This window comes from Athene noctua, chromosome 1 (genome assembly GCF_965140245.1).
Source record: "Athene noctua chromosome 1, bAthNoc1.hap1.1, whole genome shotgun sequence".
Classification (NCBI taxonomy): Eukaryota; Metazoa; Chordata; class Aves; order Strigiformes; family Strigidae; genus Athene; species Athene noctua.
This window is the reverse complement of record NC_134037.1, coordinates 123,850,536-123,862,928: the sequence shown is the minus strand read 5'-3', so window position 1 is coordinate 123,862,928 and position 12,393 is coordinate 123,850,536. Positions and strand designations below refer to the sequence as shown.

The 12,393-nt window shown below is 44.7% G+C and overlaps 1 protein-coding gene across 4 annotated transcripts in view; it reads right to left on the bottom strand.

Annotated features, from left to right (window-relative positions):
• MACROD2 (mono-ADP ribosylhydrolase 2) overlaps positions 1 to 11,191 on the bottom strand; it is an 890,001-nt gene extending 878,810 nt beyond the window's left edge. For 3 of the 4 annotated variants that reach the window (XM_074917676.1, XM_074917770.1, XM_074917932.1), the window contains exons 1-2: positions 10,981 to 11,191; positions 6,335 to 6,451 (exon numbers count right to left, since the gene is read on the bottom strand). In XM_074917676.1, the coding sequence (XP_074773777.1) occupies positions 6,335 to 6,451; positions 10,981 to 11,026 (163 nt within the window). In that variant the 5' untranslated portion in view covers positions 11,027 to 11,191. The remainder of the gene's footprint in view (positions 1 to 6,334; positions 6,452 to 10,980) is intronic. The other variant, XM_074917836.1, reaches the window with a different exon arrangement.
• Between the last annotated feature and the right edge of the window lie 1,202 nt (positions 11,192 to 12,393).

Sequence of the window (12,393 nt, the reverse complement as noted above, 5' to 3'; positions counted from 1 at the left end):
GCACTGGATTATGTGTTCTTAATCTATATGAAAAGAGTTGATTTTTTTGCTTTTTAATAATCATCTCCCACTTGCTGAAAGCAAGATTTTTTGGTTTTCCCCAAAACAGTTTAAGAAAAACTAACACAAGCGTCATTTCTTTGACAGCTAATCCATCCTATAAAGGTTATATTCATGCAGCTCACCAGGGAATTACATGGTCAATTGAATACATATTGGTCCTTTCTGTTTACTGTATTTTTTTCCCCCACCATACTAAACACACTGCTTTATGCACTTAGATCAGGGATATCACTAACTAGATAGGAACACTCACCTCTAAACAGACCAACACCCCCACCCCCCAAAAGTAATTTCTCTGTTTACACTCAAATAAACCTCCACCTGAGGAGTTTTTCCCCCATCTCTGTGCTGTGCAAAGCTATCTTTGGAAAAGAATAGCTGAGGTATGTGTTTAGGAAGACAAAGGTGTGTGGGGTCAGTACATCACATCGTCAGATTTGTACCACTGTGCAGCTTTGCATCTGTTCAGGACAGATCCCAAAAGGGCAGCCAAGAGCCTGGGAGCAGCAGAGCACACAGGGCTCCGGTTACTCCCTATCGCTCTGGCAGCCTTCGATATCTGTTGCAGCCAAATGTGAATCACCTCAGCCTTCAAGTCACTCTGCATTATGCCATGGGCACACAGACTCCTCATCATCTTTAGAACAGGCTAATCGGGTGTTCCTACTCCAATTCCTCTGCTGCTGTCTTAGTGTATGCGTAGCATTAACAGGCAACAGAAATGAACAAACAGATTTGTAGCCACTCCCACAGAAAGCACATTATTTCCCAAGTATTCAAAATAATTTGTTACCATGATCTCCACAGAATTCATAGAAGCCACAGATGTTAGTCTTTTAGTGGAGCTCCCCCAGCTTTTATACACAGCAATTAATAAGCAGTGATCTCCACACGCATCTAAGTGACACAGCTTTCTAACCTTAAACACACTGGTCTCCAAGAGACCTTGGGATAAAATGTTTAGCATGAGTAACAGAGCGACATGCCAATATATGAAAAGGACGAACAAAACTCAATATAGCACAAGTTTTAAGTGAAGCTGAACTCACATTCAAAGCCACAGCTAATAGCAAGAGAGCCTGTGTCATGCAAGTTACTGCAGTTTTCTATGTGAACTCAGCAGAAAAACTGCTGTACTGTGAACTTAACCAAACAAAGTTTCAGAAACAAAAAGCACCATTTTCTTTCACTGACAGATAGCAAGCACCACACTGAGCTAAAATGTCTCAATTTACTTTCATCCTTGTCGCTCAGCTAGAAATCTGTTCTAAAGACAATTGTTAAAGTCACTATAAGAAAAAAGATAATGCAAGCTGACGGACTTCACTTTTTGGTGGGGGAGATGGTCTTGAAGTGCACTGGTTTCACATAGCTATTACAGATGGAACTTGTTGATTTGCCGGGCAACTTTTGACAATCTTAATGTTCTAGTAGAACATGATTTCTTTCACTGTGTAACTCACTGAAAATAACGAGTTAGAGATGCTATCTCTCACTTGCAGATACCTGGCTGAATTTCACTGCAGCTTAGTCATGGCATTACTTTCTGAAGGCTGTTTGATGGTCATCACCTTGATTCCTGGTTCCTGCAGGACAGATATTCACATTAACCAGGGCCACGTGGGGATGCTCTGAAGAACCCAGTACTACCTGTGGTTAGTTAACCATCTCAAGAAACACTGGTCAACAGAGCTCAGTTACCACACATCATCTTTTCAGTATGAAGCATTTCAAGGGGCTCATCTAGATGCTTTGTCTTTATAATCTTATATCAACTCACTGTGAATATTTAGAAAGCTAGAGATTCACAGTACAAAGACGCTTTTACTAAATCCAAACCTTATATTATACATAAACCCCTCAGTGTTAAAGCAGATTAATTTGAATACAGTTTGAACCATATCATTTGCTAAAAATATAGCAGATTAAGAAAATCCACAGGATGCCAAAACATCTAAACATACTTCAAGACTTGCTTAAAAAAAGGATGCAGATCTTCAATGTCATTTGATCTTCAACAAAAGTAACTCAAGAGTTACTGTGTCCTTCCTTTTTAACTTCATCCAATCAAAAGTAGTTCTTACTATTAGCAAAGATCTTTAAGCCATCACCTGAATTTGCTGTTTTCTTGGCACTGCTGCTATACCAATGAATCCCAGAGGCTGTGAGAGTCAGCAGGACTGCCACCTGCCTCGAGTTAAACTATATAATTTATTCTACTTTCTGGATTATCCCATTAATGCAACAAAATGTTTTTCTACCAGTGGCACAAAAAACTCAGTGACAACAGAACTCCAAGACCATAATTTTTCAAAAAGCCTTCAAGAAAAAGTTTTTGAAGTCATCTCTCGCATTCCCCACTGAAGAGTACAGACATCTTTGTGAATAACTGTGTACCCAAGAAAAAACTAAGGTATGTATTCAGCTTCAAAAAAACACTCTATTTGTCTACACAGTGGCATTCTATTCACCAAGCATCACAAAACGTTACAATTGCTGTACAGGATGAGTGCCTACTTAAAGTGGTATATAATAAATAACACTGAAATAAAAATATACAAATTCTAGAGCTTCAGAAAACAAGTCCATTATTCGCATGTTGTCAGGAAGGAACTCTACTTCACAGTACGTAACAGAACAGATGAGATGTGTCTGTCTTTGGTGTATCTGAAGGATGAGAAGTGGGAGGAACGATGGATTACAGTATATAGGTACTGTCCAGCCCTGTATGACAGGTTCATTCTTCGTTTCCAAAGTGGACAGCTCATTTCCTTAATAAATGTGGTTAAAACAAAGAAAGCTTCCGTTTAAAAATATACTTCAAGACTTTTTTTCCCTTCCTGCCATCCCCTCTGACATTAAAGAGGGCCACTTGTCAATAACAGCAGTGGAAGGAAGGGGGGCAAAATTACGATACTTGATCTCTGAGGTGCGCTTGTGCAGCCTGACAAGTTGCACGCCAAAACCCAGGGGCATTGACAAGGTCACCCTTCTGGAAATGCACGTACCCACAACAGCCTGCTTCCCTCCGTGCAGAGCAGTGGGCACCAGGCTTAGGCCTTGCATTCCACACTGTGCAGCCACTTCCCCTCCACCCCCCCCAAAAAAAAATTATCAGAAACACTGACCACATTCCATGCCAAACACACCACCTTAACTTCTTATGGCTAGTCATCTCCATATGAGAAGACCTGCAAACACTGTAGGTTTTTGGTTTAGTCACAGAAGAGCAAAACAAAGACAAAAACTACAGACAGCTGTTTTCAATTTTCAAACACCTTTGCTGGTATAAAAAAAAAAAAGAGGTAAAACCCTTGTCAGCTGCTGTTCAGAATTCCCTAACTTCACTCCTCAGAAGCCTTTACATTGTTGTACATCCCTCTATTATAAAGACTTCCAGCTTTGCCAAAATTTACCTTCTCATCAACTTATTCCAAGCTGTACTGGTTGTCTTTAGAATTTAGTTCTGAACACAACTTCATGCCAAAGGGTAGAGAAGGGGTGGGGAAGAAACAGTTTTCTCCACATACTAAAGTACCCTCTCCAAACTTGTCAGTAAAGAGCATGCAGAGGTATCATGGCAGTCAAGTTGGTTCCTTCCCAGCGTGAACCTTTTAGGTCATTTCAGTTTCAGCAGTTCCACATACAGACTTTTCAAATAATCCTCTGTTAAACTTCCACATAACAAAAACATGTGCCTAACTGGAACCACCTAACACCCTCTGGCAAGTGATTCACATTTAAAAATGGGTACCGTAAAGCTTTTGTATTGTTCACACAAATTTTCCTACCAGTCAGTACAAAAAAATTTGTTCAGTACTGAACATTCTTAATCTCTAGTTGAGTATCTACAGGGACTACTGCCAGCCCAGATGCTCTCTACTTCTCCTACTCCAGCAGCTGATTGATTGCACCTGCTTCACTTTATTTGTTCTTGGTTCCTTTCTTGATTTCTCCTCATCACTCTTCCTGAACAGCCACTCCACACTTTACTAATCTATCTGTCATTTTTTCACTGTATACAGTGTTGGAAGTAAATGGTAAAGAACTTTTTCCACATTCCCCATCAGTTGCTGTTTCGGCTTGTCAAACCCACAGAGGATTTTCCCTCCCCCCACCCCTTCAGACCTCTCGAGCTCATCACTGCCAGAATTAGCCTTTCACTTGAAGAAAATTTCAGAACTTGATGACGACTTGACAGTGCTATGCCCAATTTCATCACACCTGGGACTTCACTTGCTCTCTCCAGAGTCTCATTTAGGCTGTACCAGTTGCCCTCTGTATGTCCCAGTATAGGGAGCTGAAGTTTTCATCAGCAAGACAACTTAAATTCTAATTTTTCAGATTTTAACTCAGAAAGACAGTTCCTTACACATTCTTGATACCTTCAGAGTGGAGTCAACATTTAAGGTGAATAAAATTTAAAACAGATACAGTAACAGTCACATTAATCTACATATTTCTTTTAATTGTACTGACCAGTTGAAACACAGAAACATTTCAGCAGTCTAACCTTCTAAAGATCTGTGTTCCACACAGCTTATTTACAACAAATACATCAAAGAAAACAAGCAACTATGGATATTTTCTCCTGGATGCACAGTATAACAAAAGCTTCAAGTAGCAGAGGAGTGTTTCAGCACATTTGCCTTCCAGCATTTTTTGCAGTGTACTGGGTACTAACAGAAAGAATGCAAGAGCAGCTACAAGAAAATAAATTCACCACTGCCATGATTCAATACCTGCATATTAGACACTGACATTTTGCTTATGTGAAGGGTAACAGCAATCACAACGTAAATCCACACCTTGTCACATTCAGCAGCCCAAGTAATACAAGATCTGTGAATTTTAGCACATTATACAGAATCTGAGAGTAGTCAGAATGAAAACATAGTTTAGGCTAGAATGGAGGAGGAGTCTCCCAGTTAAACCACATGATATATTGCTTATCCCCATGTACCACAGGCTCCCAAAATGAACTTTGGAGAAGTCAGGTCATCTTATTTATTTTTATGCAGCCTTTGTTTTCTAGATGGACCAGCTTCCTGATGTCGTAAGATATAAAAGGCCTACACTAATGGGAGCGAGAGGTCTATGGGTACTGTTTTAATACAACCACTCATCAGCATTGAAGAGCTCAGCAACCTCTGACATATTTTCACTTCAAAAGCTTTTAGGAGTAGATGATAGCATTAGTTGTTTATGACAATGGCATCTGCAACTCTGTCGGCTCCTCCAGATTGTGCTAAATTAAGTGTTATAGCTTTCCCATTTTATTAAAAACAGCTGATCAGTTCCAGGCCTCATCTCACCTGGAATATTATCATAAAGATCACGCTTGCCATAAGATTACTCTACACAGGTGTTCACACAGGCCAGTATTTGCCCTTAACAATAACAGAAGGATCTCAATACTAGTCCTGAATCTGCAGGAACAGGAAACACTTTAGGTCTCATTGTTATATCCCCCTCCAAAAAAACACAAGCTGCAGCCAAATAGGATAACAAGACATGGAAATAAAAAAGGAGGAGCAAAACAGCTCAGAAGGCATCCCTCCTCTTCCACACCCCTGTGTGGATGAAAGAGAACTACATGAAGAACATCAACAATTCTGTATTCAGTACATAATTTTGTAAGTGAATTGGATTCTCATTTTTGACCAAGCCTTCATTGCAAGTATTTAGACAACTCTACTGATGATTGTAACTGCAGTAACGCTGTACACGCCATGAGAAAGGGAGTTAATCCAGGCCAGGCTACTGTTCCTCAACCCAAGAAAGCAGGCAGGACCATAAGTGAGGCTTCAAACCCAAACTTCTGCCATTTCTGGATTTTTAGAAAAACAACACAACTCGCACACTTCTCCTCTGCTTTTCAGCCACGTACCAGAACAACACTACTTTGTCCAGATTCCCTGTATCGTTATGCTCACTCAGTTTTAAAGACAAAGTTCATTAGGCTTGGCTGACTGTTGGAGCATCTGGAAAGTAATACTGACTCACACTGAGAATAACTATTTTACACACTTAAGGGTATCAGTGTTTTTATGACTCGGTCTGGGGTGCTTGCAGAATTAGTGGACAGCAGTGAGGCTTTAAGAAACATTGCTGGGGATTTTCCCCCCTGCCCCCAAAGTGCCCTCGTCCCCACGTTAGGCTGTCACTGGTAGTAACAACACGGGTTCTAAATCTTGGCCCTCCTAGAAGTAACTTCAGACTGAGGAAACAGAATGTCCTACATTTAAAGGGATTCCCCTGTTTTACTTACCATCACTTTCGCTCTTACTTTTTAAGTCTTCCATCCATGTTGGAATATTTTTCAGTGCAACATAATCCCTTAAGTACTCTTTGCGTCTTTCTTCCAAGGTCATCTTTAGCAAACGCTCTGTTTAAGGGAAAGAGAAATAAAAAAATGTTTGCAAGTTTTCATATATTCTTGCATACTGACCAAGTAGTCACCAATTCAATGTCCTTGCTGCAATTAAATGCCATTTGAGAGAACCAAGCACAGGTGATTAAATGAGTTACAAGTACTAGGAGTAAACCACAGAGCATCTGAACAACTGCACATGACTATTTCTGGATATCCCAGTCCAGCAAAACGAAATGCCTCTTCACCACTCTCTCAACTGTCCAGACTTCCTCCCCACATCGCTACTGTTCCTCTTCTTCCTCCCACTTTAATTCAAGGATCAGAGAACTAACAGCAAGTTTATCAAGTAGGGAATTGTTTTATAGAGTATGTTTGGTATTGCGGTCTATTATTCTTCAGGTTCTGCGTTTGTAAACCAGACCTTTAAAAAAAAAAAAAGTTAGGAAGATCAAAACTGAACCATTTTAACTGAAACAAATTTACCAATGCCAGCAAGTAAAGGCAGGGCACAACATTAACAAAGTGCTACTATGGTACAAAAGAAATGAAAGCTAAAACAAATGTTATGTTGCTTTCTAGATGGCTGGAGTGATAGGACAGGTATTTTTGTTTGCTTGTTTTGTTTTTCTACAAACAATGTCATTTTAAGCATGAGAAAACTAGTCATTCGCTTTAACCACATCCAGTGGCGTTTAATCCCATTTCAGTTGGAAAAATTTAAAAAAAAAAAAAAAAAAAATCAGTAGCTGTAGAAAATACTAGGATATCCGTTAGGTACTCAAGAGTAAATAATACAATCATGTAAATCTGACAAACTTTGGTTGAACATAATCCCAAGTGCTAGGAAGGCCCACTGCCATCCACCAGCTAAGTACACTTCAAAATAGCAGACCAGGACCAGCACGAACTGCATCTGCTCAATTTAAAGTTCTGCTAAACAGAACCTGGATTTAAAGTGAGCACCACAGGTTAAGCTTTAGAGATTTTTATTAGAGCTTTAATGTGACACACTTGGTAACCTCCCTAAAACCCATATGGATGATTGTTTTGTCCTAAGAAAGTCACATCTTTTTTTCAGATATTTAGTAAAAAGGTGAAGCCTCAAAAATTGTACAATTATGACAGCTACTGCCAACTTCACTCTTCTTCAGACCTTGCTGTAAGTGGACTAAGTTCTAAGATAAGAAAAAAACCATCCTAAAGATGCAACACTGCAAACAACCCCAGTGCTTCAACAAGACCCTGTACCTGATTTCTGCAGCCACATCTTCTTCTCCCACTCCACCTCATCGATGCTCAGTACCACGCAGAGCTCTTCCCCTTCCAAAAGGAGGGGGGGAGGAAAAACCCAGACTAAGCTGTAGAGCATATCATGACGCCCATACCCTAATCAGATCTCTGGGTCTGTTTTTACCACTGGCACTGCACTATTATTACCATACTAGTAGTTTTTCTTGACACATTAATCAGTAATAAATGCTCTTTGATGATTCAAGAGTTTTTAGGGCTGTAGAGGAGGGCTAGACCCATATTATTTGCCTTGGGCACAAAGGACTAGATGGACATGAAAAGAATATTTTCATCTCGAGTTGAAGGAGGAGTGAACAAGCTGAATATGAAAACTGCTTCTCAGATCAAACCTTAAAAGAAAAAGAAAATAACTTTCACTGGGTTTTGGTTTTTTTTTTTCTCCAAATAAAGTTTCCTAATTATGCAGGCCAGCACAGTCTAATAACCAGAGGCAGGTTTTGAGCACAGATTGCCTTATCAAAATAAGGTTTTTTTGATATTTTTGACAGTACTACCAATTTCTTGAGTTGACAAAAACATTTCTGTCCCATTATTCAGGCTTGGTATCTTAATTGGATATTTACAACTCCAAAAGTAAAGCTAACATGATTAGGATCACCGTTATGCACAACAGATATGCACTTAACTCCATTATTTGATCTTCAGGCATACAAAACACCAAGTATTTAATGTGCCCATTAGAAGTACTACAGAAAGGCAAACCTAAGAGAGTGTGCCAGGTTTGAGGGACTGACAGGCAGAGGAACTATGAATGCCTTTTGCTGAAGAGGTTACAGAGCCAGTTAGCCAGTTCTGTGCCTTCAAAACACAAGTTCCTCTCTCTAGGAAGGTTTTATACAACTTTGCTCTTGCGAATCAGCAGAGAGAACTTAAACTGAGTCTTAATTATACACAAACCTCTGAAAAGACACTTCCAACAGCCTCAGCTGCAAGCGGTTTTCTGCCTGTAGCTTTATGAAGTGCCTTTCAAAGTCTGCAGGCAGAGCAGTCCTGCATCTAAGACTGAAATCAACTGTTGCCCTGCTCGTATTCCATTTCAGCTGTCCTCAAGCAGAGAGTCTCCTGGGAGAGCATGGACCAACCCTTAATTACCACAAAAGTAATTAAGAAAAGCAAATGTATTGTCAGTGGGTTTGAACTCAATATTTAGCAATCAGTGCTTTTTCTTTGTAAAAAGGTCTTCAGAATATAAAAGGCTGAGAAGGATTGCACTCAGAGCTTCACAGGAAGAGTAGAACCAGCAAGCATAGGCAGCTTCACAGGGGTTCAGGACTACCTGAGAAAGGCAAAGACAGACCTGACAAAAGATTTGATTTCAAAAGTACAATGTGGGTAGAAAGGAAGGAAGTTGGGCTTCTGTAGTTTTTCTCTCTAGCAGAGAAAGTACTGAAAGCTAAAGAGCAATGCCAACAATGAACACAGAAGTTTTTTCTGCCCTCCTCACTGAAAATACCGCAGGCCAGGATCATCAGTACGATGCTGGAAAAGAGTTACTGGAGCAGAAGACCAATAAACACTGTCCGTTCTCACTAGGCAAAGAGACACTGAGTTCTGGCCAGCTGACATCCACAAGCATGCTCCCCTGGATAGAAAAATCTCACCAGCAGGCATTAGCTCTGGTTTGCATTTGGTAACATCACCATTACCATCGTGCCCACTGCTGACTACAACAAGGAAAGCGTGCCTGCAGCTTGGGTTTCCAGCTTAGCCTCCAGCCCCTCCACTCGACCCTCCCTACCAAGGGTTCAAGTTCACAGGCCAGGCTATGAATTCCCACAGACAGCAGCAGAGCTGGAAGAAACAAGTGGGAGTAACTGGAACGCTCACCGGAGCCTACCGGAAACCTTTTCCCATGTGCCCCCAGCACAAAACCATAATTTTTTGAAGGTAACAGCATACAGCGTTAGGGACTTGCAAAGGGAAAGTCAGTTACAGTTGATCACACACATGCAATGCCTGAGAAGATTTAACTATATCTTCTCTACTGAAAACAGAAACTTAAAATGTCTGGTAGAAATTTGTTGCTTCACCTTAACTACAGAAACGTGCTTTGTAAGACAGTTTTGAAAGAGAAAAGCTTGCAACAAAACTCACTTCATTTGAAAAAGAGTTTGACAGGAGCAGTTTATTTGTGTTTTAACAATTTTTCCTTAGAAACACGCACTTGATTTCTGCCACAAACAAAAAGGATGAATCCTGTCCTTCAAACCGGTTTTCTGCCTTCTTGAATTGAAACACACGGTCAGAGTGGTGATGAAAGAAAAAAAACCCTTAAAATACGACCCACTGGTGTGGTTTTGTTTTTCTTCCTCTCCTCCTGGCATATTTCTAGATTATTTGTAAACACACCAGGCAATAAACATTTCCTCACAGCCAACGTAAACATTATACTTCAACTGTCTGAGTTGCTTTTAATTTTGACACTGCCCTCCATGTGATCAATAGAAAGTATCAAAATGGCAAGGTCTGAATAAAATGCTTGTCCCACGGTTTTCGCGCTCTCGAGTTTGACTTTAGGGTTTTATAAACTGAGACTACACAGGGTGGGGGTCCTTATAAAAAAATACAAGGAATAAGTATTTTTCGGGGGGGGGGGGGGGGGGCTGTTTTGAGAGCCCCCAATCCCCAAATACCTCACCCCAGCTGATCAACACTAGAAGCTGAAGTGCGTTATACCAGCCATACCAATAAAGCATATTTTCCCTGGAAAACATATGCCCTAAAATGAGAAAAAGCACGTTTTGACGGCATGTGCTTAACTTTTCGGCCTGAAAATACTTCCACAAGGTGACTAGGGGGCGGGAAGCCCTCAGGAGAGCGGCTGCTCCTCCCCAAGCCCGGCTACCCTCAGCCCCAGGGGCCCGCTCCTCACAGGCAAAGTTACTCAGCGATAACCGACGGTGGAAGGGGGGGTGTGGGGTGTGGAACACCCCCAAATCTCGCATAGCCGGAGTCCCCCCCCACCCTTGTGGCTGCCGAGAGGCGGGGGGGAACCCCGGCTGTGCGGGATTTTGGGGTGTTTCAGGGGAAAGAGCCCGAGGACAACGGCAGAGCGCCCCCCTCCCCCACCCGTCACCTCAGCCCCAGGCGCGGGAAGCGCCGCCAGGCACCCCCCGGGGAGGCGGCGGCTCTGAGGGGACGGGACTCCCCCCCAACCCCCGGCATGGGTCACCGTGAGGTAAAGGCGGGAGAAGCGGGGCCAGGCCCGGCCCCGGGAAGGGCGGCAATACCTTTCTCCTCCCGCCAGAGCTTTTTCCGCTTGTTGCCGGAGTACATGGTGGTGTGGCTGGCGGCGGCTTTGAGCTGCAGGTTCCCCAGGCTCACAAGGGGGTGGATGAGACGCCGCGCCAGAGCCGACCGCTACCGACGCCGCGCGCCGCTGTTCTGCCGCTGCCGCTCCCGCTCGCCGCCGGCTCCGCGCCCGCCGCCCGGCTCCGCACGGCGCCCGTCAGCTGGGTCACGCCTCGCTCTAACCCGACACCCCCGCAGCGCCCGCCCCCCTCCCCGCCGCCCGTTGGCTCCGGCAGACGCCGCTCAGCAGCCCCCTCCTCCGCCCGCCGCCGCCGGACCGGGCCCGGCGGACGCCCCGGCCAGGAGAGGCCTGACCGCGGCGGCGGAGCGGACGGCGGCGCTGGGTTATGGGGGGCGGTGGGGCGGGGGAAGGGGCGTTGAAGTTTTTCTTTTCGGGGCGGGGGAGCTCTCCGGGGCGGGCAGGTGTGGGGGGTGCTTGGGTGCGACAGTGGCCGCTCTGAGCGGCGGCGGCGCCGCGATCGGTGCCCCTGCGGGGCGGGAGGGAGCGGGCGAGCACCCCCCGTCCCGCCCCGCCCCGCCCCGCCCTCCGCCACCGCCCCCCGCCCCGCCTCCCCCGAGAGGGCGTGGCCCAGCGCCCTCTGCTTCCGGGTTGCCGGCCGTTACCGAGCGCGCCGCCGATTGGCCGGGAGGGCGGGAGCCGTTGCTAAGTGACGGCGTCGGGGCCGCGGCCTGCGGGGGGATGGGGGCGGCAGAACCCGGCCCCGGGGTTGGGGGGGGCCGAGCGCTCCCTCCCGCCGTCGTCTGCCGGGATTCCCCCGGCAGCCTCCCGGAGCAAACTGCTGCCGGGGTGGGTTTAAACATAGGTGCGGGGGGCTCCGCTCGTGTCCCCGCACCGGTGCGGGGACAAAGGCCGCTCGCGGCTGCAGCCGGGCGATCAGGGTTTCCCTCCTCCTTCCTGAGATTGATTTTTTCCTTGTCTAAATAAACACTAAACTTCCGTACACTAAATAAACACACAGAGAAGCTTCCCTGCAGCTGTACAGATCCTCTTAACTTCACTTGTGTGCGCATGAAGGTAAAGGGCCTTCCTCGTGTAGGTGAAGAGGAGGGTGCATAGAGCTGGGGATGAGTCTCATGAACCAAGGAACAACTGCCAGGACAAGAGGGAATGGCCTCAAGCTGCACCAGGGCAGGGTTAGACTGGCTATTAGGAAGCATTTCTTTCCAGAAGGGGTTGTTGGGCGTTGGAACGGGCTGCCCAGGGCAGAGGCGGAGTCCCCACCCCTGGAGGGGTTGAAGAGTCAGGTCGACCCAGCGCTGAGGGATCTGGTGGAGCTGGGAACGGTCAGTGTGAGGTTAATGGTTGGACTGGATGATCTTCAAGGTCTTTT